Source organism: Perca fluviatilis, chromosome 5, assembly GCF_010015445.1.
Source record: "Perca fluviatilis chromosome 5, GENO_Pfluv_1.0, whole genome shotgun sequence".
NCBI classification, from domain to species: Eukaryota; Metazoa; Chordata; class Actinopteri; order Perciformes; family Percidae; genus Perca; species Perca fluviatilis.
The window spans coordinates 16,310,958-16,338,257 of NC_053116.1; the positions used below are offsets into that span (position 1 = coordinate 16,310,958).

Sequence of the window (27,300 nt, forward strand, 5' to 3'; positions counted from 1 at the left end):
AGGCTGTTGTGGCTGTGTATCGTTCTTCCACAAGCTACTGAGGCTCCTGTTTGTGAAATGAATAAATTGTTCTATTGCCAATATGTCTTGTTTCTTCAAACTTCAATCATCCAATCCACCAAATGAGTCAATGGCAGAATAAGCTGTTTGGCATTGGCAGAGAAGATTTGGCAAATTCTTCATGGGCGCAAACCACATACTCAGCACTGCTGCTCATCCCACAAATGCATGTTCCTTACAAATGGGGCACCATTTGAAAGGGAACTAAACAGGCTTTCCAACGGTATAAGATTTATTGCCAAAAAGCATTGTTACCACAGAGAAATAATCCACCAAACAAATTTCCTTACTTTTTGTGCTAGGTTTATGTGCTAATACGAGTAATAAAGGGTTAAGTTGTCCTGCCCTAACAGGTGCAACTAAACCAACAGAAGAGTGAGGAAGATGCAATCAAGCACAGTTTGTACACATGAGGTCTATTTAGGCAACATAAGTGAAAACACCTGTGTTAGTAGCTTGAGTACAGTTTCTCATAGACCTAATTGTCCACCCACTCACCCACTTTCAGTGCCTTCTTATACATAATAAATACTAAAGAGAGTATAATAAAGAGGCTGTTAAAAAGCCTACTGACTAAAGCATTAAATACCAAAATCACACGATGGTATGTTTGTGTCTGGCACTGTGAACACGAAATAGAGATAACACGATAAAACATTTATTTCCGTGATTGAACAGCATCCATAAATACACTAGAGGGCAGTGCTTCCTCACTCAGTGCCCTAAAGTGGGAAACATGATGATGGAAAATGTTTTGGTGTGCTATAACAATGACAAACTAGAGCAACAGACAGCCACATTAATTAATAATGACAATCAAACTGATTGATTGAATAGAGTCAACTTAATTAAATGCTACATTAAACGCTGTTGACTGCTAAAGAAAGACTTGTGCAGGCCGAATGCATCTCATACTCACTTGAAGCCCTTTCAAGTATTTCTTATAATGATGAATCAGTAGCACAAAGGCCACATTAATGATGGTTTACACAGTACTCGGATATCTCAGGTGTCTGATCTCAGGAGATTTGCGGCACTGAGCTGGCTTTTCCGCCTCTGTCTTCTCTGCAAAGAGAGAGAGAGAGAGAGAGCAACAAATGAGAGAGGGGAGTCAGGGAGAGAGGAGGGATGAGGAGATGCTAAAGGGGGTTGAAAGTGTCACCAGGGTGATTGTTCAGTTTGAATACTGGTATCCACATTCCCAAGACGGAGCTAATAATAGTCCTGCTTCGCACACAACCCCGATGATCATCAGCATCCTGTGATGTTGGACCCCCACAGAGCCGCTCACGTTCAACTTCAGGACTGAGATGGAGCCATAGACATACATTATGTATATATATATATATATATCAGTCCACAGATCTGCCCTGAGTGGAGCTGTGTGTGTCATCAATCTGGCTCTTGGCTCGTCTGGCTGTTTCCACGGTTACCGATGATAGTTGGAGGAGGAAAAGGATCAGATTGTGACGTTGGTTTGTCATCTGAAAACTGCTTTGTCACAATCATGTTGAAGAAGATATAGATAGGAACATCAATATTCTTCAGGTATTTAGCAGATGGTTATGTGAAACTCAAACAGCTTTTATGTCCTTGTGTTAAACCATTGAAGTTTATAAATGAGCATTTGGTTGGACTCTAATTGGGGTTTCAGTGACATTGATGAAACACAATCTAAGGCTTCCATTTTAACAAGCAGTTCTGCTGGGTCTGCGCTGTGTTGACTCTGACTCACCATTTGCTGGTCCAGAGAACCACAGTCACACTCCAGCTCTGCTCAGAGCACAGAGAGAGTCATGGCACAACCAAGCATTGTTATAATTGAATGTTAGGCATGACGCCTGTGGTTGGGGGCAGATGTGTTGGTAAGGGTAAAGAGCTGTGGAGGTGGGACAGAGATTTGAGTCAGATGAGGCACACCATGATTTGCATACATTTGTTCAGAAGACCCATCAAACCAACCTTGTCTGAGCTGTCTGGAAATGAACCGTGACATCTTGCTTGAACGTCATCAATGCAATTAAAAATGGAAGCCTGTTCTGCTGTCAGCATTTGTATGTGTGTTTAACTGTGCTTTTGTGTCTGGCCGGTGCTCAGGGTCACTCTCGGGCAGCAAAGGAGACAGACAGTGTGACCTCACATGTGCCTGACTGCAGTTGTCTACACTTTCCTGTTTGTCCACTGAGAACAAATGTTGCATTGTTTAAGTACCAGACCCCTTTTGTCACTACTGCCGTTTTTCTATTGTTCGCTGATTTGTCTTCGTGCAGGACAGTGATTTTCTGGTAAATGAACAGTAGTTGGATTTTGTGAGTTGTTTTCTGTTGGAAATTTCTCTGAGAGCCTGGAGAGGTCGGTGTGTTTGTTTGTAGGTCAGGTAGGGGATTGTGAAGTACAGGTCAGGGGAGGAGAGGCCCAAAAACATGCTGACTACATGGACGTCTATAGGAGACAACTGCACAGTAAGGCAGGAGAGAAAATACCTGTTTGTATAGAGAGAGGGGAGCAGAGAAAGAGGGTGAGCATAAAGAATATATGTGAGCAGCAAAAACAGAAAGAATACCTATGTGTGTATGTGTGTGTTCTTGGTTAGTCGCCCCGGTTCGGCCTGTGAACTCCAAAGACTGTGATGAAGATGTTGACTACCACTACAATAAAAACTGGCCTGTGGCCAGGTTTTCCATAATGTTCAGCCTCCAATGCTTTTGTTCATCGTTCAGGTTCCATTGAACTGCAGACAGAAGCAATACAATTAAACAACACACAAACACACACTCAATGAATGTCATATCAAGCATCAGCAGTCTACTTGATTCTGGGACTCAAGCCAACTTATTATACACAGATTTACTGTCAACCATAAATCCATATATACTTAAGTCTGGATTCAGGGAACTAACATGTCCATGAGTGATCACACAAAAATGCAGAATATCAAATATTTCATTTTGACAAGGGCATATGAGGATAAAGGAATCATATGATTTATTTTTTCCCTTTTATTATTATTATTATTATTATTATTATTATTATTATGTTATTTTTTTAACTGAACTGAATAAAATCTGTGTAGAATTACCATTACATTTTTTTATGAACAGCCAACACAACAAAACTGTATGTGAAAGATATTGTATAAAATATAATAATAATACTAAAGTTCTGTTCGGGCTCCTGGAGATCAGGGCCCTCTTTAATAGCTCAAAAATATAGTTTGTTGTTTCTTCAGCTTGATACTTCATGGCTTTCCCAGTTCAATTATAATTGCTTATAAACATTATTTGTGAACTGATGAAATGTTTAAGATGTTGCATAACTTCTGTCTGGGGTCTCAGAGACTCCAAAATAAGTCTATTTAGATTTCTAGAAAGAAAACTGGTTGATTGTGAAATTATTATTGTTATTTTTATACATACATCAGTGGGGTCTGTGAGACCCCAAACAATTGGTAGTGGCAAAGCTAATGTCAGCAAACACAATAAACTCCATGTACAATTTAGTGCTTACATGAGTACCATACAAATGGAATATCATTTAAAAAAAATGTAGTGGGCATGTATCAATCAAAATCAACAAACTCTCTGTTGATAATTGTTTTGTATGATTGATAAAATATAGTGTTAACACTTTTTCACATGTGGTGCTCGGTGTCTTTACTTTCAACTTAACATCCAAATTCTTGTTATATGTTAGGTGTCACTCTATTGCTGTGGATTCAGCCATTTATGACAAAGACAACACACTTCTGATTCAAAGCGCACAGAACAAAACAGAAAGAACAATACAGGGAAGAGTGAACTGATCAAGGGAAGCTTGTATTTCCTGTTTAACACAGCTTCATTTCTAAGTGCTTTGTTAACACCTTGTTGTAAACAAAATGACCAAAAACAAGTAATCAATGTTGTAATAATGACATAGCAACTAATAAAAGTTGTCATCTTCATCATCACATGGGCCCGCTTATGACTAAAAAGTGAGGTGTGATCAGGGAAATGTGTGTGTGTAGTCAAGTCAAGTTTATTTATATAGCACATTTAAAACAACCAAAGTACTGTACAAATTGAATTGTAGGTGGGAGTATACAGTAGCTGTGACTCCACATAGACATGTCATTGTTTGTGTGTATGTGTGTGTTTGTGGGAGATTACCAAAGGTTAAACGGTGTCCGCGGCTGTGTGTGTCTGATCTGCCTGGGGTGGTGTAGAGTGGGTTTGGGTTGGGGGGTCGGTGGTATGTAGGCCACTGACATCACGCACCACTGGTTCCATTTAAACAGAGCTGGATCAACGCTAGAGGGAGGGGAGGACGGAGGGGGAGGGCAGAGAGGGCAGCGGGGTTCAGAACAGTCAAAGAAAATGAAAAGAGCAATGAGAATGAGATGTGTTTGATATTCTGGTGGAAACAAGATGGTGGCTTGAAGATTTGGTGGATGGAGAGGGTTAAAAGGGGGCAGGCATTCATGAATTTGTGTGATGACTCTCACATGCGGACCAACCCTCTTTCTGATACGCGATCCTTTTAAGATTCAAAAATCTTATTTTACAGTTAATATGACTGATTATTATAATGATGATTAATTACAACTATTGTGATTTTTTTGTGAACACAGCACATTTTCAAACTTGTAAACAATATCTCTATTGTAGAATTAATAGAAAGAGAGTAGTTCAAGTAAGAGGACAAATTTAACCAAACATTTATAGGGGACATGGCCTAAGCTTTTTAATTCTAAATTCTTTTTAGATTATTAAGGTTATAGATTACTATTGAGAGAGGAGTGCAATAGAGATAACTTAGTTATATTTTAGGTATGGAGAGAATACTGACAAACAGTCTTTTATTTATTACTTCTATTAGAGAAATGAGTCATTGCGACCTGGCTAAAGTTCACTGACCCGCTATTCAGTCCTTCAGAGGAAAATGTTTCCTACAGTCTGACAGGGAAAGTTAAGCTTTTTTTTGTTGCCAATCTGCAAAAAAATGTCTTACCAATAGCTTTTTTTTTCATGCATTCCTATAGGTGTCTAGTAACACCTCCCAATTTATCCACGGCCAAATCCTCGGGGAAACGCCTGGAGAGCCAATCAAAGTTGGGGTGCCCAGAGGGCCTGGGTAAAAATAGTGAAAATATTTTTTTGTTCCAATATTAGCTTTTGAGATGTCTAACTAGGGGTGTTTAGGGGTGCTGAATCCATTGAAGCCATTCGTTTTGAATAAAAATGACTCCTTAATCCAATCTTCACCCAAAATCCATAGTTTAAATATGACAGGTCAAATATTGATCCGTCATATTTAAATTATTGATCTGTCATATTTAAACTATGGATTTTGGGTGAAGAATGGATTCTAAACATTCAATTTGAGATAAACCCACTCCGAAAGACATCTCAGTCCCAGGACCACCACAGATGAAGCACCTCAAACCATGGCAATTTCTGGTAACCTCTTCCATACTGTGCTAAAAGACAAGGTGAACAATTTCTCTTTTTTGACTACACAAACATATAGCGGGACCCCGACTGTGACTTGCAGGAAGAGATGTTGATTAGGGTGATGATGGGGGTGTAAAATGAGAAGTGTGGCCCCTGCTCTAGCACAGCCTTTAGCTGGGAAGCGTTGGCCATCGGTAGAGCCACATCCAGCATGCTCTCAGCTGCACTCTTCTTGTTAGCATAGTGGTTCATGTTCATAGGGGCTGGGCTGGTGGGTCCAGCATCTGGATAGGAGGCCTGGGGAGAGAAGAAAGTAACTGGCACAGAGATAATGTTTATGGCTTTGAGATAGCACCTGAAGAGAAAAGCTTGAAAATAAACAGAAAGGCATGCTCTGTGCTGTGGTTTGTTCTCCCAACAGAGCAACAAGGCAGCATGTTGATGAGAGCAGTAATTTTGTGCTTCATGTGCATTGATGAGGAGGATCTGGTTATCATTCTGACCTAATTAGCACAAGGAGCAGCCATGACAGAAAAGTGATCTTTGAAAACAAAGCAATTAGTGCAGCAAAGAGATACTGACACATTGGTAACAGATCGGTGAACATGAACAAGTCAGCACGTGCAGTGTTCAAGGCTTTCCACTAGCTATGGTTTCAAATAATCACATTCAGTCTGCACATTTTCTTGTTCTCTGAGCATATTGTACCATATGTGCTACTGTGAGCCCTCTAGTCCACTATTTGTTGTCTTTATCAAATCAAAGCAGAGTGTCTGACACACTGGTAGTGGATGATACTGTGACTCTTCTGTAATTTCCTGCTCATATATCTCTGTCTCTCAAAGCAGGAACAGATTTAGCTGTATTACTGCACTGAGTAAAACCCAAAACCGATCTTTTTACAGCAGCGGTTTTCTTCATTAATCATTGTGAGACATATAGACATTTTATTTGTACTGTATATATATTATATATAGCAGGGACTTAGGACGGAGGAGTGTCATTTAGACTGCATCTCTTCCATGAGTGAACAGGTGGAAACCAAAAGCATTAAAGAAAAAAATAAACCTTAGTTTTATGTTGAATTCTACAACCTATTGATTCTTGTGTGGGTGATGATTATGTAACAAAACATCTGCTAGGTTGTGTGTGTGTGTATGTGTGTGTATCTGTGTGTCTACTCCATCCCAGTGGACTCTGCACCACAAAGAGAAAGACTAGTACTGCGGCCAGCTTGTAAATGGTAGCGCTTTATATATTACTTTTTTTTTTACCTTACAAAGCGCTTTACAATTTGCCTCTCATTCACCTATTCACACACACATTCATACACTGATGGTGCTGGATAAACAGTCTCGCTCTCTTTTAAAAATGATGTAAATACATCTTCCTTAGGAGCACTGATGCTGAATAAACATTCACTTGGAGCTACTGTTCAGCAATGCCTGGCTAAAACCTGAGCACCATCGCTGAGGATTTGGTCGTGTCAAGGCCAAAACCTGCACACTCTTTGCGAACACAAAATAATCAGCAGTGCTCGCAGTCTCTTCCTTGACATTGAAGCCTTCCCATTTTTCTCACAACACACCCATGCAGCTGCAGAGAGCATAGTTTGTCAGGGATTAACCAAACCACTGAGCTGGTACGATCTGTCTTCCTTCTGCTCCAGGGATAGAGAAAAGAAGAGCTGCACCCTCTAATTTGCTTCAGGGTAGACTACAGCTGAATTACAATGTATTTAGTAGATTTACAACAATCAGCTGGCACAGTTAAATTTATATATGAGGGGGAAGTACAAACTGGTCGTGGAAGGTGTGGTCGTGTGGGGTTGAAGAAGAGCTGTTTGCTGTAATTATTGTGATACGTTATTATTATAATTTTTTTTTTTAAATCCTGTGATAACCACTGGACAAGCCATGTTTCATTCTCTTAATAAGCCATTGCTTTACATGGAATACATGTCACTGGCCAAGTTCTTCATCTGGCAGCATACCTATCATTTCAGATTTTATAATTTGGCATATAGCTTCATGTGAACACTGCAGAGACATCCTGACAACATCCAGCAAACCTTGAAAAACATTTCTCTGGGTGTTCTTTTCACTCTGAGCCATAATGCCTCTTGGTAAAACTCAAAACAAGGAATTGGACAGCTCTTCAAAACATGTTCCCTAAAGTCCACGGAAAAGCAATGTGGTGCTGTGTAGCGCCCTTGTGACTGTGATTTGTGCCAAACGCCACAAATGGCACACTGTCATGACGTGTCAAGGTCAGCCATTCTGCTCTCTAACTCTGACAGAGGCTTTTCAGAGACAGCCCTTTATCCCAGAGTCAACAGAACAGAAAGAGATAATGCTTGTTGTGAGATCGCAGGTTGGAGACATGCTGTCAGTATGTCTAGAAACACAGTAGATGGATTTTCTCAGAAATTCACCAGCAAATATAAATAACTCTTTTTGACGTTTAGTATTGGGTATATATAAGGCCAAGACAAAAGGCCACCTACAAGCTTGTTGTCATGCTTAATCCTGCTGTCTACTTATATCACATGGCTGAGAACAACTTATAACCCCGGAGGAGTTGATGTAAAACATAAAGCTAGTGAATATAGGTGAGGGTATGTCACACTGTGCTGTCATGAGAGGTGGGGGGCATGATACATATGACAGGTTGCATCTGATCAACACTTCACATTGAAAAACACCCACAACAACCCATATTTGCACTGAATTTTGTTATTCAGCCAGCCATTACAGATCTATTGCTATTTTGAACAATCTAAAACAAAAGGTATTCATTAAGTTAATCGCTCTGTAGGCCTACTGATCCTAGGTTTCAATATTTTTGTGATGAATTATTCACACTGCATTTCTTGTCTGAAAAAGACTCAGGGGACACTGCGGAGAGAGAAAGGGAGGAGGATGAGGAGGGGAGGGAAGACAGAGGGAGATAGAGAATGTGAAAAGTGTCACTGTGGAATAGCAGCTTTATACAATAATACTGAACATATTCTGCTTTCTGCAGAATATGATCAGGTGTCACTAATATTACAGTATGTGGGCTTAGGAGAAAGTGGTTCAAAGGAAATCAGATGGTTAGGTCATTTAATTAAAGAATACCTCTTAAAATTATTAAAGTTGACCAAAGTGCTATACTGAGAAGATCAGGTACATTTATATAACTTGAATGACTTGATGAATGAATAGATGAAAAATACCTCGCAAACAACCTGGACTGTTGTACCATAAGAATATATATAGGCCCATTTTGTATACATAAAATGTGAAAGTACAATACAAAGACCAGATAAAATAGGGACAATTATTAAACATGTATGTAGATTGAGTAATATAACCTCATTGTGGGTAGCTGTTCTCTAGTCTAGTGAGAAACATTGAAAATGCATGATCACTGTTGAATGTTACCTGAACAGTAGAATGGAGAGGAGTAATTGGGCTGAAAAACTAAAAGGCCTGGAAGTAATTTAGGAAGAGATTGGGGCAAAGCAAGCTTTAAACCGGTGCCAATTTATGCAGTGTTTTAAAAACAAATAAAAGACTGCTTCTTTACATCCACAGCTATCCACAACACTTTCACACATGAGATTAAAGTTTCCTATCATAAATAACTATATTTTTGTCTACTTCATAGGTAATTGCAGTGCATTAGGTTACCTGCTTTGAAATTGCAGACTCTGTAAAGGCTGTGATTTCTTTCTTTTTTTAAAGATGATTTTTATGGCCATTTTAGGCCTTTATTTGCATAGGACAGTTCTGACTTGAAAGGGGAGAGAGAGGGGGAATGACATGCAGCAAAGGGCTGCAGGTCGGATTTGAGCCTGCAGCCACTGCATCAAGGAGTAAACCTCTGTATATGGGCGGCTGCTCTACCAGGTGAGCTAACCACGGGCCAAGGCTGTGATTTCTAATCGAACCTAAATCTTAATTGAACCATAAAAAAGTTGTTCATTGTGTTTCAAAAGCCAACTAAAGCTTTGGCTTACTTCCAAGCAAAAGAAATGAACTCATTCAACTCTCACACCTAATCCTAAACTTTTCCCACATCCTCACACTAACTGATTACCGCTAAGCTAAATACCTGCATGTCAGTTACTATGAGCATATGTCATGACTAATGCTTTGTACCACTCTGTATCTGACATGTAGAAAGCAATACAATACACCACTTAAGACATGGTGAGACCTTGCATATATTATTTAGTTAATTGAACTTGCTGCTAGCAACACGATGAAAAAGCAAACGAACTTGCATCTGTAACTGCATGGGTGTTTCCCTTTTTTTCTTTTTTCTCATACATCAGCACTTCTTTGCTTTCCATCCATCATGTCCTGTCAGCAGTCTTTCTCTCTCACTCACCTCAAACTCTGGCCCTCCTCCAGATGAGAATCGACCCAAATGTAAATCTAATTTCCATGATTCTCTGTTGGGCTTTTAGTTTTACAGCCTTACACAGTGCAAAGAAAACATGGTTGTTTCAGAGTGTGATCCATCCCGCTAGGACTCAGAGACTGAAACACTTTCTCATTCTAGAGAATGTTGCAACGTAACACCTACTGATTAGACATACTCAAGATAGAATGTGCTAGCAATGAACTGAGATCTGACACAGAATCTGATGGGTTTTAGATTTCAGTGTAACACAGGCACAGATATTAAAAGCCTGTGGAAAGTCTGCATATAAGATCTTCACTCCACAAAAGGAGCTTGGATTGATTCCATTCTTATTGACTCACCCTGGTGGGAGACACATTGTTAATGAGACCAATTGCTCATTTTATTGAGCGTAAGGGTATTACGTTCTGCCTCTGTTGGCTGAGCTCTGACAGTCACAAGCAAGTATCTCTTGTCTCTCTCTCTCTTCCTCCTCCCTTCTTCTTCAAACACACACACAAACGCTTACACATCTATCTGAAATGCAATGGTGCTATAAAGACAGTGACTATGGAGATAACATAGTGATGCCCGTTTCCTTGCCCTGTAAAACTGCATCTGAACTATCATATATTGTAATTACTTGTCAAATGGCGAATTCAATCGCCACATAAAACACAATTTAAACACTCCTTGTTGTGGCATGAAGTCGGATGACATTATGTAAAAGTAAAACTGTGTGTGTGCATGTGTTTGTGTGTTTGGACAGTGAAGTGGAAACAAAGGAGGGGATTCATTATTTATAAAGTCACTTAGGTGCCAACAATGCTCCACTCCTCAACTGAACCATACTGTCATCTGACCCTGCATGCCTGAAACAGACATGAAGATCTCTCTGTTTTTTTTTATTGACTTGGTTTTGTGTGGACATGCATCATCCTCCCCCCCCCCATATAGATGACATGTAGGCTGATATAAGAAGAGGTGGGGTGAAAATGCAGAAACTACAGGGGGTGGATAGTTTAACATGACCACCTTACATAAAATTGCAACAACGCCACAAACTATGGCTTTGAAAATGACCACAAAGGGAAATTAACATCTATTTGACAAAATCCCAACAAAAATGTAATAAAAATGTAAACTTGCTGCCAAGACTGCTGTATTGAATTTTAATACATTTTCCAGGTCCATCTTTAAGCACTTGTTTGGTACTTGGATTTCCCTATAGTTGGATTTGGATGCAGTTGTTAGCAAGAAAGCAATAATTAAAAAAAAATACCTTTGGTGGACAGAGAAACATTGCATCAGGCTCTTATTTCTTGCAGTTGTAAGTTGTGCAACACACAACTTAAATCAATCAGTTATACCTCAAAAATCGGTTATCACATATACAGCACAGTATGGCACAACGCAGGGGTTACCCGTTTCCCTTAATTCATTTTTTTTTCTCAAATGTCTTACCTCAGACCCACTTCCCCTGTTGCTACTGATCATTTTCCCAGCCGTGTGGTAGGCTAATGCAACTCCGCTGCAGCTCTGAGAAATTGAGCTGAAAGGTGTCCTGTTGTTGGGGACGAGAAGACCGGAACTGCAAGCACATTCTAGTTGACAGATTAGCAGATGTAGCCAATTATAGGCTATTTTCTACACTATTTTGTTCTTATAAAATTCTGTTGTACAGAAGGCTGTTGAGCTCTGAGGCAGAGACACATGATGGATGATTGGATGAGTTGGCGAAGGGCGTGAAAGAATTATTACAGACGTTAACAGGCTTTTGCATGGAATAATCATTTTACCGCTTTGTCATTCCCTTGCATGATTCTACACAGTATTTGTTGGTCTTTTCATGTGAGATATGTCTCACTCAATTACTGTTGAACAGTACAACAGTATGAGTGGCTCTCTGTGGTGTCCCAGCGTGCTGTTTGATTGGACGTCCCCTCCAGTCGTTACCAGGGGCGTGGAACCATGCGAGCTGAATGGGGAACACATTTGTGTTTCTCACCGTTGTATTAACCTAACTAACTTAATGGGGAGCGACGATGACAAGCGAAAACTGTTGTCCGCGTAAACTAATTGCCGAGGAGAAGAAGGAAAACTAACATTTCCCGTGTCTTAAAACGGCCAACTGGTCTTTAAATAACGTGCATGCTCCGCATACAGTAGAAACCGCGGAGAGACTCGGCATCGTTATCTGCAACCGAAGCAAGGGATGAGAGGAATGGAAAGGAGATAAATACAACATATTCGTCGTTTTTTCTCGTTAATATGAGGTATATGGTCACTTAGTAAAGACTGAGTTGAACCTGTATTCGTTTACGGTCTTTGGGGTAGCTTTTGTACGTGAAAATGGGGACACTATGCAGATAGGGCGTTATAAAGTCCACCTTTTGCCATGGACAATCGACTAACGTTAGCGATGTTTTTCTAACACTGGACCTGGCAGTTCTGTCTGTGTCGTGTATCGTTAGCGTGGATTTAGCCGAGGTTTTTTGGTCGGTTTTCTTCGCTTTTTGAACATAGGTAAGTCGTGTCCCATGTTGGTTCAATGGAATAACGTGTTTGAAGACTAGCTAACCTATTGTTATCTGAATGTTGACGGTAAAGTAGCAACAAACGTTAGCTAGCTCTGAATTGCCAAACTTAACGTTAACTTGTGTCGTCGGAGCCAGCTTGCTAGTTTTTCCCTCACCTGGCCGATGATTGCTTCTGCTAACGATATGTTTTAACTCGTGGGCTTGTCTTTTTATCCAACGGCTTTTATTAACATCAACTAACCGTTAACTTAAAGTCCGACATGACTGACACCCATAAACCCAATATAACATTATAGCTTCAGCAGCATTGCCCTACAATTGTTGGATTTTGTTCCACTAACGTTAACTGGTAACATTTCTTTTTGCAGCTCCTGATATCGAATGAAATCTCGTCTGTCACTGTTTGTTGAGGGCCTTTGCTGGCAAACTGCGTCACCGAGTGGGCGCTGCAGGTATTCATCTTTACTGTAAATCTACATCTTGGAAGTCTAGCCATGGCACGAATGACCTGGAAACCAAAGTGACTGCACTTTTAAATCACCATGGAGCCGGAGGCTAATTCAAACTCGACGGCCCACCAAGAACTGAAACATCCATCTGTACCCAACTCAAAGTGTGAAATGACTATGAATATGTACAAGGCCACGGGTGATGTCAATCTTGTGGACTCAGTAGTGAGAGAAGGGACTGATGCCAGTTTACACCCTTCCTCCAGTTATCAGAGGAATGTGCATCAGAGATTCATCAGGAGAAGTCTGTGGTTCTCTGAACCAGATGAGCAGGCATTTGAAGCACCTGAATGCAATAACAGGGATAAGATCCTAAACATAAACCTGCGGACAATAGTGGACAGGACACGAGGGACTAGCTGTGGAGTACAGGAAGGTTCCAGCACTGAAAGTCAAGGTGGCCAAAAAGACAGTGCAACAGAGAGTGCCAGTGCCGATGAAGAGAAGGATAAAGGTGGAGATGCATTAAATCTTACATGCAATGATGGTGGTAAAGCTGCTATCAAGGCATCCAGTGAGGAGAATGAGGAGGAGGCAGAGATGAAAGCAGTCTCCACATCTCCAGGAGGAAGATTTCTCAAATTTGACATAGAGCTGGGGAGAGGGTCCTTTAAGACGGTCTACAAGGGCCTGGATACTGAGACTTGGGTGGAAGTTGCCTGGTGTGAGCTGCAGGTAAAGTACTAAAGCTGATTTACAATCTATCCCTGTGACACCCAAGCATTTAGTCTGTGTCAGTTATGGATAGACTAGTCTATATCCTTGACGTTACACTTCCAGGATTGCTCCGGTGCTGCAGGAAATTCCGCCGGATGCATGTATTTTCGGTTTCCTTACGCTTTCTTTGTGTTGAAATTTAAAATTTGGTGGATTAATGAGGACTATTTTTGACTGCTCCTCAGATCTCTGCAGGGTAAATTGAGACGGCTAGCTAGACTATCTGTCCAATCAGAGTTTTCTCTCGCACGACTATTTTGCAGCGGCTTTGTGCAGAGCTTAGCGCCATCTGTGACGATTCTGATTGGTTTAAAGAAATGCCATTAAACCAGAGCACGTTTTCCTCCCGTCCTCGAATGCTATGTAGAGTAGCCAGACCCTCCTTCAGCACGCTTTGGAGGAGGGTCTGGCAAACTGAGACTATGGATAGACAACCGTATTCAGCAGCCACATTTACCACCCTTTTTAAAATTCTTATTCTTGCAGATAGGCATGGGAGACAATTTCAGTAATATCTTTACATTCTTTTTCTCTACAAGAAATGCACAAGTTGTTTTTCAATCAATGATTTATATTTGTGGAGGAATGCCTGACTTTCACAGGAAGCCCCCTCTCTCTGCTCCCCTCTGTGTCTGTGAAGGATCACACATGACGTTAGTAAAATGGTGATGTCTTCAGGGAGCTGTCAATCAGCCTCATTAGGGAGTCAGCTAAATTGCAAATGGGTACCGATACATTTTAAATGGTTTACACAGGAAAAGTGATTGACAAGAATTAGCTGCTGACGTGAAGACGCATACCACCATACCTCTATCTTGTCTGGCATTACACACAGGAGAAATCCCAGCTTAGACTGTGCAGAGGTATTAACTAATTATTTCCGTCCTTTGGAGACTGCAGCAGAGATTACCTCTCTCCCTCACTCTCCCAGGAGGCTTAAGGGGGACTACAGTAAGCAAGGTTGGCCCCCTTAAAGAAAGAACTTCTACTGTGATGTTATTCAACGTTCACATTTAAAATACCGTAGTTAAGGATTCATTTCCAACAGTTTACGCTCAACCATCCTTTTTATATTTTGAGTAATTTGCCCAGCTGATAATGTAATGAGACTGAGCACAGTTATTGGAGTGGACAGTGCAGGAGATGCTTGTGTGTGCTCTGTCCCAGCATTGTGTCTGTATGTTATGAGCTGTGCTACTCCTTGCTTCCCTCCCTCTGTGCAACAGGAGGTAGGCAGATAGGAAGCAGCCCAAGTGTGCTGTAGCATGCTGGGAACAGTGTGGCGGTCCTGTGGCATCAATGAATACTAATTCTCCTAAGGTACTGAAAACCTGCTGCGTCAGTAACCTGATTTGACTAAAGAATGCATTGAAAGAACTAGACCTGTTTTGTACGACACACCTTATCACTGGAAAATACTTTAAAGATAACTAGGAATGAGTAAAGATATAGTTGCGATGAGAGGTATGATGACTTAATTTGGGTGATGATGTCATACAGACTTGATAGTAGCGGTGAGCAAAACCAGACCTCAACTTGATAACACTGAGTTGCAATTGGACTCAGCAGATGATAGGATGTGGAACAGGAAGCAGTTTATTTTATTCTCCCCGGTGACACAATAAAGCTCCCTCTAGTGGACAGTCAATAACAGATGGTAATCACAATACAAATGGTCCTTTCTCACAATCATGTTCTCATATAGTTGCTCTTTTATATATTGTAGCTTTCCATAAAACGGTTTGATAAAGAAAATACTATGCTGACCCGATCAATGTGTTTCTTCAGAGTACTCTTTGGTTCATTAGCTTACTGAGTGGATCAGAACCATTAATTGAGACTTTGTATGCCTGAGTCAATAAGGTCTCATATGGTGCCTTCCTTAGTTGATCAGAACTGCTTGTGATCTCATGTCGATTATTAATCCTGCCTTTATAAAATTGACCTTCCGGTGAGTTGATCCTTCTAAGTGGTTTCAGTCAGTTTGTTAAAATGAAAGAACCAAGAAAACCAGCAAATATTCCCATTTGAGAAGCTAGAACTAGGGAATTTAGGGAGTTTTTCCTTAACAATTTGCCAACAATTGATTAATCAACTAAACGTTTCAGCTCGTCATTTTGGATATTTCAGTACTTTTAAGCTGCTGTACTACACAAAGCCACAATCAAAGTGTTATTTAATGTTGATCCTTTTGGACAAGGTCTAGCGTTGCTTCATTGTGCGATGGTGTGCACTGAACATGTCTTTAATCTGAATACTAAGCTTGGCCAGCGGACTCTTTATTTTAGTGCGGCAAACTAAATGTTTTATTGACTTTCTTAAAGTGAAATTTAGAGTTTGTAGCTCCAGTGGGATTTACTAGCATGCTTAATGTTGTTGTGCGTCATGCAAGGAGTCACTTTTAAAGAAAGGTAGTCTGAGCCAAGAACCCACGCTGCCCATAATCCCACCGTATCTTCTCGATCATATTCAACAGCATAGTACAGGTATCAACTAGTCTTAAGATTGCACCCAAAATAGTGAAGAATGTATTCCTGCCTGCCTGTGTTATGCATGTTTACTCTTCAGTGTTGCATGTAGATGATGCCAGCACATAGCTCAGTGAACTGTGGTGGAAGACTCTGTGGAAGGCGTAGGGAAGGAGACATGACTCTGTGATTTTCCACTGTTTTCCCTCCTTCCAGTGGTCACATGGCTTTTTTTTTTTTTTTTTGCCTAGACATTTTAATCTGGTTCTGTGTTTATTCTTTCTGTCTCTCTTCCTCCCACTTCACTCTCTCTTAACCCCCTGCCCCCTTTCCTCCCATTCCCATCTCCCCCACATCTTTGTTTCTGTGCCAGGCTACTGGCATAACACAGATGGCCCTGGCTCAGACAAGGATGTTAATCTGAGAGAAAGATGCCTGTTGTGAGTTTTTTCTTGTCGAGAAGAAACGGTTTCTGTTTGCCTAGTCTCTTTTTATCATTGCTCACTGGAATTTATTTGTTAAACTTTGGAAACTTCCAGTTTCTGCCAATTGTGGCTCTGTATAGAATTTTTATTTCAGTGTTGAATTCGGTGTGCACACACACAGACACAGAGTTTACTTCTGACTATGTACAGAACTATCTGTGGTATTTGGCATTGAGCGTGTTGTTCTATAGATTAAATCTTGTTCTCAGCTTGTGAATGCAGAGCTGGCAATGATACTATCACAGACTATGAAGCTACCTGTCTCTTGAGTGTTTACTGGAAATTTGGGTATTTTTGAAACAAACGGATCCAGAAAATGACACCATGAGTCATTAGGTCAATATCTTAATTACAAACGCTGGATTTTGCTTTATAAATGGTAGATTAGACTGAGCCATGTTATAAGGATGGTAATGTATTTCTGAGCATAGTTTATGGCTGTCTCTTTGGATTAACATGCATAGCGCTAACAACAACAACCCCTTCTTGACTGCTCAGATGGCAAAAGGAAAACAAAGTTGGAGACGCTCAAGTGGGTCATTGGTTACAGCCCTTTTGGCATTAAGAGGTCACAGGGATGCAAGAGCAGCCAGACCCAGTGGCTGTAGCTAACCGTGCCCGATCAGTGGCCTCCTCTTCAGGCATGTAAAGCTCCATCAGACTTGTTGGAAAAAGGCTAGTTAATGCAATCTAGTGTGTGTGTGTGTGTGTGTGTGTGTGTGTGTGTGTGTGTGTGTGTGTGTGTGTGTGTGTGTGTGTGTGTGTGTGTGTGTGTGTGTGTGTGTGTGTGTGTGTGTGTGTGTGTGTGTGTGTGTGTGTGTGTGTGTGTGTGTGTGTGTGTGTGTGTGTGTGTGTGTGTGTGTGTGTGTATTTTAAAAAGCATACTTTTCAGTTTCATGTCTGTTTTACATTTGTGTACGGGCTTAGAGAAAAAGTATGACCTGGCCTGAGTCACACATTGTCTTAAGGGGAAGGATGCCAGGGAATAAATGTTCCATAATCGGCTTACTTTACGTCTTAAACAAATTCATGCTTTGTTCAACCAATTTTTGTATATCTTTGTTTAGCAAAGGCCAATGGGAACCCACGCATGCACACACACCACCTGTAGTTCAAAAAATTAGTGTTGACAAATGAGGGAAGCTCACCTCCTCATTTAGTTTAACAGCCCACCAGCAATGTTTTGCTTATTGAGAAAGTTATAACTATTTGTAAGAAAATCTGCATCATTCCGAATGCTTATGTAAGTTTGATATGCTTGGCAGAAAGCGCTTCAATAAACAGAGGTGGACAAAATTAAAGAAACACCTTCCAGTACATTGCAGTATCCCAGTATCCATTTGTTGAAGCTCATCATACCTGTCAGATGTTTTGTCTCTTTTAAGACCACAGTTTGTAGTATTGTCATTTCATTCAGTTATGGTAAGGATCTATTTGGGCTTAATGTACCTCTTTGCCAATGCATTTGGCATGAGTTTTTATAATTGAGACTTTTTTCCTTGCCACATTACAGTTGGACTGCAACTAAGGATTATATCTGTGACTAATTATTGGCCAATTATTTTCTTGATTAATTGTTTGGTCTATAAAATGGTAAAATAGCCATCCACAGTCCTTGGTGAAGTTATCCAATGTCTTGTTTTTTTTTTTCTCTGAAACAGTCCAACCTGTCCAAAACCCACGATAAATGTGCTTGCTTTGTCTGCACATCTGACTGGTTGTTATAGTTTTGTCTTCATTGAGCATACCAGGATTCAATGAGCAACCTCCCAGAGAAACACCTTTAGCACACATACACTCCTGCAGTCTAACCTTGAACTGATGATTTAACTAAATGGCCTTTGACCTCCCTCGTCCCTCCCCCAACAATAGAAAGTGTTACAACATCTCATTAGGGCGGGTAATCCCTTATGGAATTTAGAAGGTTATTTGTATGAACAAATCTGGAGCACCTCTGTATCCTGTTAAGGCTTCCTGCTTAGTGTAGGCTCTGTGGTATGAAGACATGGGTTACTTTCAATACACACTCTTGTTGACCTCCTGTATCACTAAGCTATTTACGTAATGAGTTAAAAAAGCCTCTTATGTTCAAGGACTGTTTGATAGATGAATAGAGTTTTGCTCTGAGTTTTTTTTCTGTTTAGCTTTAGTAATATCACTGGTAAAATTGAAGTTTATGTGGCTGCGATATATTTACATATTGTACATGTCATGCATCCATAAAGGGATTTGCTGGGGTCTTATATTCACCTGCATCAGAGAGTTGCTAATTCAAACATGTGGTCATAGAAGCTATACTTTTTGGTTATGTTGCACTGGGTTGACTTGTACTGAAAAGTGTTTATGATATTTTGTTCACTTCACCATGGGCAAAATATTACAAAAAATGAGAGAATTATCGTTTGATCTGGCTATTTTGTTTATATATGACACCCTAAATAAGTCTAGAATGCCAAGAAAGAATCAGATGGGTATGTTTTGAAAATTGTATCTTTAAAAAAAAAATAAAAATAAAAATAAAAAAATCAGTGCAATGGGGAAAAAATAGTTTGACACCTGCAGCAGTTGTCCTATATTATACCGTCAAAGCTGACAAAATATACAGCACCTTCTAAGAAATGTGAGTTATGATTTTATTGGCTAGTGCCTAGGGCTGGGCGATATGGCTGAAAACTGTATCACGATATAAGTGTTTCATATCGGTCGATATCGATAATTATTGATATTTTTTATGACCTATTTAAAATAAGGACCAGGAGAAAAACATATATTTTTTTTTTTTTTTTCCTTTTTTTTTTCCTTTTTTAAAAAAAAAAAAATTTCAACACAACCATGGAAATCACTCAAATAATTAAAATGTAACCGCTCTGTAAAAGACGTTTTAAAAAAATGTAAAAAGTCTAAAATCACAGTGAAGAAAGAATAAGTAAGAACTGCTTAATAAGGTGTAATAAAATGGTGCAAAGTGTTAAATATAAACATAGAGAAACCTATTTTCTGCAGGTTTAGTGCTAGGTTGGTAACCTGGCTTCTGGACAGCGCTCAGCACGTCTGCCTCAGTTATTTCTTTGTAGCGTTTAGTAAGGCGCTGATGCAGAGTACCTCTCCATGGCGGTCTGCTACTTGTGCGGTGTAGCAGCTGCAGATGTTGGACGTTGCTGACGAATACGGCTGTGCTCCAAAGTGTGAGCGCGGCTAAGGTGGTAAAACAAGTTTGCGGTAGTGTTGGTGGGGACGACGGTCAGACTTATAAAATCCCAAAAACTGCCATACTGACTTTTCCTGTTTTATCAACAATTTCCTCGCTCGCTGCGGCACTCACTTTCCACTTATCGCTACACGCCGCCGGTTCTGTTATTGTAGAATCCAACACGAGACAGCAATGTGGCGCAACCAAACATGATACTGTTACATGATTGGCTGTTAGAGTGTCACTCTCTACGTTGCTAGGTTACCAGAGTGAGTGCCTTTTGTTCATGCAACCAAACTTGCTTTGCAACTTCTGGTTTCTTCCGAAGAAGAAAAACAAGTTATCGAACGTTTTATCGACCGCATTTTCTATTGATATTGATTACGTGTCTATCGCGATACATATCGTTATCGTTTTATCGCCCAGCCCTACTAGTGCCGTTAAGATAGCATGCTGTTATGCTGTCTTTTTACCTACGGCAACCCTGGAGTAGTGATTTCATTTGGCAGTGATGCATTTAACACAGCATTCTTCAAATTGATTTAGTTGAGGACCTGGACACGTTTTGGTAAATATACCTCTCACATTAAGAAACGGGCTGCCTTTAAATTATCTATGCAGGAAAAGCCCTTGCTTGCCTGCGTGGTGTTTAGTCTAGGTCAGGGAACTATGCTGAATCAAGGCTGTCTCCCTGGCTCGGTGCCCCCACACTGCAGCGGCTGATGAAATGGTCGAGAGAGGGGGTTTGGCCAGGCTGATCAGCTCAGGACATCTCTACCCAGCACACCACTCTTCTCTGCCTTGTCTCAGCTCCAACCCTCATCAGTGGTGTAAGAAAAGGAGCACATGTGAAAGACTGCCCATTCTCACTTTCTGGCTTGCACCAGCCCATGCTGGCTTCTTTAGGCTTTAGTCATTTACAGTACATGGCATTGAGCATCCTGGGTGTCATACAACCACAACTATTCATAGCTAGCTGTATTAACTACTCTATGGTTTTTACAGTGGGTCTGCGTATAGTGTGTTAGCATTAAGTCCCTGACACACCAAGGAGATCGTTGGCCCAACTTTGACTGACGGTGAGTGCCCTAGTTTGTGCGGTGTATCACGCACCATCACTACTAGTTGGCCCCGGTCTGCCTTTTTTTCATCCGATTCAACATGTTGAATCGACGTCAGTGTGAGGAATCCATCTGATTGGCTATTGAGCTTAAGCAAATTAGTACAAGAGAAGAAAAACTGTAGTGAGTAAGGAAAACAAATTACTCTGAATGCACACAGAAGGCTCTTCTTAGGTTTCATCTTCATCTCATCTGATTAATCCAATGCAAAACTGGACAAAAATTACATTAAAATGTTTCTTAAATTCTTAAGTAATTTGTATTTTATTATTTGATACATTAGAAAAGCAGAACTTCATATTTGGTACATAAACCTTTGTTTGCAATTACAGAGGTCATACGTTTCCTGTAGTTCTTGACCAGGTTTGCACACACTGCAGCAGGGTTTTTGGCCCACTTCTCCGTACAGACCTTCTCCAGATCCTTCAGGTTTCGGGGCTGTCTCTGGACAATACGGACTTTCAGCTCCCTCCAAAGATTTTCTATTGGGTTCAGGTCTGGAGACTGGCTAGGCCACTCCAGGACCTTGAGATACTTCGTACGGAGACACTCCTTAGTTGCCCTGGCTGTGTGTTTCGGGTCATTGTCATGCTGGAAGACCCAGTCACGACCCATTTTCAATGCTCTTACTGAGGGAAGGAGGTTGTTGGCCAAGATCTCGCGATACATGGCCCCATCCATCCTCTCCTCAATACAGTGCAGTCGTCCTATCCCCTTTGCAGAAAAGCATCCCCAAAGAATGATGTTTCCACCTCCATGCTTCACAGTTGTTCTTGGGGTTGTACTCATCCTTCTTCTTCCTCCAAACATGGCGAGTGGAGTTTAGACCAAAAAGCTCTAGTTTTGTCTCATCAGACCACCTGACCTTCTCCCATTCCTCCTCTGGATCATCCAGATGGTCATTGGCAAACTTCAGATGGGCCTGGAAATGCGCTGGCTTGAGCAGGGGGACCTTGCGTGCGCTGCAGGATTTTAATCCATGACGGCGTAGTGTGTTACTAATGGTTTTCTTTGAGACTGTGGACCCAGCTCTCTTCAGGTCATTGACCAGGTCCTGCCGTCTAGTTCTGGGCTGATCTTTCACCTTCCTCATGATCATTGATGCCCCACGAGGTGAGATCTTGCATGGTGCCCCAGACCGAGGGAGATTGACCATCATCTTGAACTTCTTCCATTTTCTAATAATTGTGCAGTTGTTGCCTTCTCACCAAGCTGCTTGCCTATTGTCCTGTAGTCCATCCCAGCCTTGTGCAGGTGTGAAATTTTATCCCTGATGTCTTTACACAGCTCTCTGCTCTTGGCCATTGTGGAGAGGTTGGAGTCTGTTTGAGTGTGTGGACAGGTGTCTTTTATACAAGTAACGAGTTCAAACCGGTGAAGTTAATACAGTTAATGAGTGGAGAACAGGAGGGCTTCTTAAAGAAAAACTAACAGGCCTGTGAGAGCCGGAATTCTTACTGGTTGGTAGGTGATCAAATGCTTATGTCATGCAATAAAATGCAAATGAATTATTTAAAAATCATACAATGTGACTTTCTGGATTTTTGTTTAAGATTCCGTCTCTCACAGTTGAAACGTACCAATGATAAAAATTACAGATCTTTACATGCTTTGTAAGTAGGAAAACCTGCAAAATCGGCAGTGTATCAAATACGTTTTTTCCCCACTGTATATAAGCACATAATGTAATCTGAAAACTGCTGCCCTGGTTTAAAAAAAACACAATGCAACTGATCTCAGCTGGTATTCTGTCTATAATGGAGTGGAATGTAAATTTCTAAGTGACCCCAAACTTTTGACCGGTAGTGTATACTGTATATTACCATTATTGATCTTATTGGTAGCATTTTGATTTTACATGCCTTTTTGTGTAGTTATTTATAGAAAATAAATTTCCAGTAAAGTTTGGAATTGCAAAATTTGTTAGATATTTTCAGTCAGTTTTTATAATTTAGTTCAACTGTAAAATATTTTATATCTCATTAAAATTCTTTTTTAACACCTCAAATGTGAAGGAATTTAAGGAAAAGAAACAAAGATGTGATCAGTCAGCAGTTATGGCTGTTGCATAAGAAGCGTTAGTCTTTTTGAGGAGGCAAGTATGTAATCAGACATTTTTGTTTCTTTATCTTTGTGTCAAAGAACTGTTTGTTTGTCAGCCTACACATTTAATCTGTGACAGGAAAGCGGTTTATAGGAGGTTTGTATGGCATAATCCACACTGGCTAACTCCCAGTCACAATCAGCCAGACACACAGTTATACCATTCAACACCCATATAACAAATTCTCACTATAGTCCACTTACAGTTAGTCATAAGCGTAGCTGTGACATATTGCTTTGTTGTTCTCCTGTTTCTTTTCTGTTAACTAAGGGTGCTGGGGGTGTGGTGGTGTCTGTCATATGTCGCCTCCTCACAGCTTCTCCTCATCTCTTCCCCCTCATTTTTATAAGCTCACTCCCTTCACACCCAAACAGCAGAGTAGTCATTTGGCCGTAGGCAGATTTTAACAGTACTGTTGTCTTATCCTAGTATCTCAGTGGCTTGTCATCTTCGCCGGTGTTCCAGTCTTTCAGGCTCCTCCTTGACAAGGCTTGGTGATAGTATGCGCATTTTTGCTCTCATAGCTTCACAGCAGTCTCACCAGCTCTTTCTCATTTAAAATGTTGTACTGTACCACCCTTAGTGCCAGTGTGCCAATTAGCACAGCTTGGGTGTAGAGTGGCTGCATGTCAGAGTAACAGTAAAGCTGTTAAAAGCTGCTGGCCAAATTCTCGTGCAGTCATAACTGATGGGACACAATTCAGCTCTGGGCATCCTGCTGCCTCATTGCTCACCCTGCACCAGCTTTTTTACGGCAGCAGAAGCACTGCAATAGTCATTTGTTATTGGGGATGATGGGTGCGGAGGGTGGCAGGATGGCCAAGTAATTTGGCATACCTCCGTAAACCTGGCAACCAGTCCCATGATTCCCAACATCTTCATGTTGAAATGTCTAAGCTCTGAATAAGACACAGCTTTAAGGTGTCGCGTTCTGTGATATCCTGACCTCCAGTAAAGAGAATAATCTTGCATAGATCAATAAAGCATAACATTATCGTTGTGACTGAACCTAAGTTTGTCATTGCAAAAGCTATACTAAGGCCTGGTTGCTCTGTGGTGTGTGTGTGTGTGTGTGTGTGTGTGTTTTTGTGTGTGTGTGTGTGTGTGTGTGTGTGTGTGTGTGTGTGTGTGTGTGTGTGTGTGTGTGTGTGTGTGTGTGTGTGTGTGTGTGTGTGTGTGTGTGTGTGTGTGTGTGTGTGTGTGTGTGTGTGTGTGAGTCTTACCTTTTTTAATGTCTTTATGTTTAACAGAGTCCAGATTTAGTTTGTTTTTATAAGTACATCCTGGGGTGAAATATTTTCTTAAAGTGCACATATTATGCTCATTTTCAGGTTCATAATTGTATTTACAGGTTTTATCAGAATAGGTTTACATGGTTTAATTTTCAAAAACACCATATTTTTGTTGTACTGCACATTGCTGAAGCTCCTCTTTTCACCCTGTGTGTTGAGCTCTCTGTTTTAGCTACAGAGTGAGGCATCGCACTTCTGTTCAATCTTTGTTGGGAGTCACACATGCGCAGTAGCCAGGTAAGGACTACTAGCCAGTCAGAAGCAGAGTATGAGGGCGTGCCACGCTAGCAGCTAGGCGAGCATTATAACGTGTTAGAGTGTTCGTCATGGAAGTAAAGGCTGGACTACAATAGAGCTGTTTGGAGTGGTTTGTGAACAGTGTTTTCTGTTGGAGATGGTAAGTCCCTTTGGGTGGACTTTTGGCTTTTTCACTTTGGAAGCCTATTACATGCACAAAAAAAGATAACACAATAAAGGAAAGGGAAAACGCAGAAAAGCATAATATGAGCACTTTAAACTTAGTCAAGTGTTATGGCACATATCAAGTAGGGGTGTACGATTCAGAAAATGTCACGATTCAAGTCCGATTTTTAGGCTCACGATTCAATATAGATTTTCGATTCAAAAAAACTATTCACAGTATGTAAATGTAGTTACTTTTCCCATGTGACTGTATTAGACATACAATTTAAAAGAAAAACACAACAAATTAAATGTAGTTTGATATTACTTTGTCTTCATACAAAATAAAACCTTTTGCAATTTAAGTGCCAAGCTTTGGCCAGCTTTCAAATCCATTTAATTCAAGTATAAAATTGTTAGAGCTTTAACATTTAGCTTTAAAGTGCTGTACTCAGATCAAACAAAAAATACTGCTAAATGTGGTTTAAGGAGTACTTCAGCTACCAGGTTGACTGTTGAAATGTGAACTTGACTGGGCACATTGAACTTCCTAAAATTAGGCCCTTTCTTTGTGTGTGTGCGCGTCCGTCCGTCCCATAGTCCACCACTGGCTGGAATCTGTACATTCCTTTGCAGAAAAAGAAGCTGGTCTATGTGTTGTGGAGTGAGCATGCTCCACTGTGCAGTTACGATGTCTCCGGCAGTTGCTCTCTGACGCAACGGTGGGAGTTTAGAGCATTGAAATAGTGCGTTAGTTGACTGGCACGTTAGGAGGACGTACTTTAGGTTGTTGTTAGTCCACGTCTTTAATGGTAATCTCTGGTTGATGCTGTACCATGTGAGTTCTCAAGTTTGTGGTGTTTCCAAAATACTTAACTTTCGCTTTGCAAAGCTTGCATATAGCATGATTCCTATCAAGTTCCGCCTTTCCTTCGAGGTTATAAAAGCCGAAATGTGTCCAAACTCTCGCCTTCAATAATAGTAATACATTTTATTTGGCGGACGCCTTTCTAAATACACAAGGACATCTTACATGTTTAAGAGGGCATAAAAGAAGGAAATACATTAAAATACATTTAACTTCATAGTAATACATTTTACAAAATATACATCTGAGATGCAAGAAACTTCAGAAAAGCAGTAAAAAAGTGTGTCAGGAGGGTTTCTATGGCGATGTAGTACTATGAAGATTTAAAGATTAAAAGCTTTCTTAAAAACGTAGGTCCAGAGACTTGGTACAGAGCCCCCATGGTGAAGAGGCGGAATGTGGGTGTGACGAGGAGGCCAGTCGAGGAAGAGCGAAGGGAGCGTGCAGGGACATAGCCTGGTAGGAGGTCAGAAATGTAACTGGGTGTGATGTTATGGAGTGGTTTGTAGGTGATGAGGAGGGTCTTAAATTCAATAAGGTAGTGCACAGGGAGCCAGTGTAGATTAACCGTGCGTTCATGGACGTCGGAAAAACGTTTTTCCGAGTGAAAACGTCACCATTCACGTACCTTCCTGTGGGAATCAGAGGTGGGAAACTCGGGCTGGATTTTGCTAACAGAGTTTCCCAGTTGGTGACGTGTTGTTGACAACTGACGTTTGATGTAGGCGACTATGTTTCACTGAACAATGACTGTTTATTGTGGACAAATGCCTCTCCCAAGAAACCTGCACAGACATAACATATTTAAAATTATTCATAAATAGGCCCATGTATAAAAAAAACATATTATCCGTGTCTTTTCCCGTTCGTTGTCCTGCAGATAACACAAACACCTGGCAATGTGCTGTTTGAATGCTTGCATAAGAAAACCGCAGAAAATCTTTTGTTATTGTGGCCTCCATGTTTTCACACACCTGATGCTCTAGGCTACGGCCAACCGTTGGTGGCAGTCATGTAAAAAGTTGTTATGCCAAATGCCAATATAACAGAAGAAGACGAACACGCATCCCGACCATGTAAACAATGCCAGTCGGAAAAACAACGTAATCATGGGGGCGGTCCCTGTTATTCCGAGGTGGCATGAACGCGCCGTAAGGATAGGTGAGATGTGTTCAGATGTTCTGGTACCAGTGAGTATTCTAGCAGCAGAGTTCTGAACAAGTTGGAGTCTGTTTGTAAGCTTAGAAGGGATACCGGTGAGAAGGGAGTTGCAGTAGTCCAGACGTGATGTGACAAGGGCATGAACTAGGGTTTCAGTTCTGGATTGAGACAGTGAGGGTCTAAGCCTGGAGATGTTGCGGAGGTGAAATAACGAAGTCCAGGTAATTGCTTTAATCTGGGATTCGAATGAAAGGGAACTGTCCAGAATGACACCAAGGCTTTTGACTTGAGTTGACCGAGGGACCGTGATCTCATCAATGGTAATATTGAAGTTGTGCTGTTTTGAAAGAGGATTTGGAGTCGATGGGCAGGACTTTTGTCTTATGGTATATAGGTCGAGTAAGATGAGGATGGACAGTAGGCCAGAGTCAGCAGCACGGAGTAGGTCGTTGGTGATTTTCACCAATGCGGTTTCCGTGTTATGTTTAACACAGAAACCAGACTGGGAATGTTCATACAGTGGGAATGCTGATTCAGCAGCATTCCAACTATTGTTATT

At 40.8% G+C, this 27,300-nt stretch overlaps 1 protein-coding gene and 1 pseudogene across 11 annotated transcripts in view; one reads left to right on the plus strand and one right to left on the minus strand.

The window, feature by feature from the left end:
• Positions 1 to 705: 705 nt before the first annotated feature.
• Positions 706 to 11,880, minus strand: LOC120559122 (annotated as a pseudogene).
• The window catches only part of LOC120559119 (serine/threonine-protein kinase WNK2-like), a 56,825-nt gene continuing 41,388 nt past the window's right edge, over positions 11,864 to 27,300 (plus strand). For all 11 annotated transcript variants that reach the window (XM_039800576.1, XM_039800584.1, XM_039800578.1 and 8 more), the window contains exons 1-2: positions 11,864 to 12,410; positions 12,793 to 13,608. In XM_039800576.1, the coding sequence (XP_039656510.1) occupies positions 12,967 to 13,608 (642 nt within the window). In that variant the 5' untranslated portion in view covers positions 11,864 to 12,410; positions 12,793 to 12,966. The remainder of the gene's footprint in view (positions 12,411 to 12,792; positions 13,609 to 27,300) is intronic.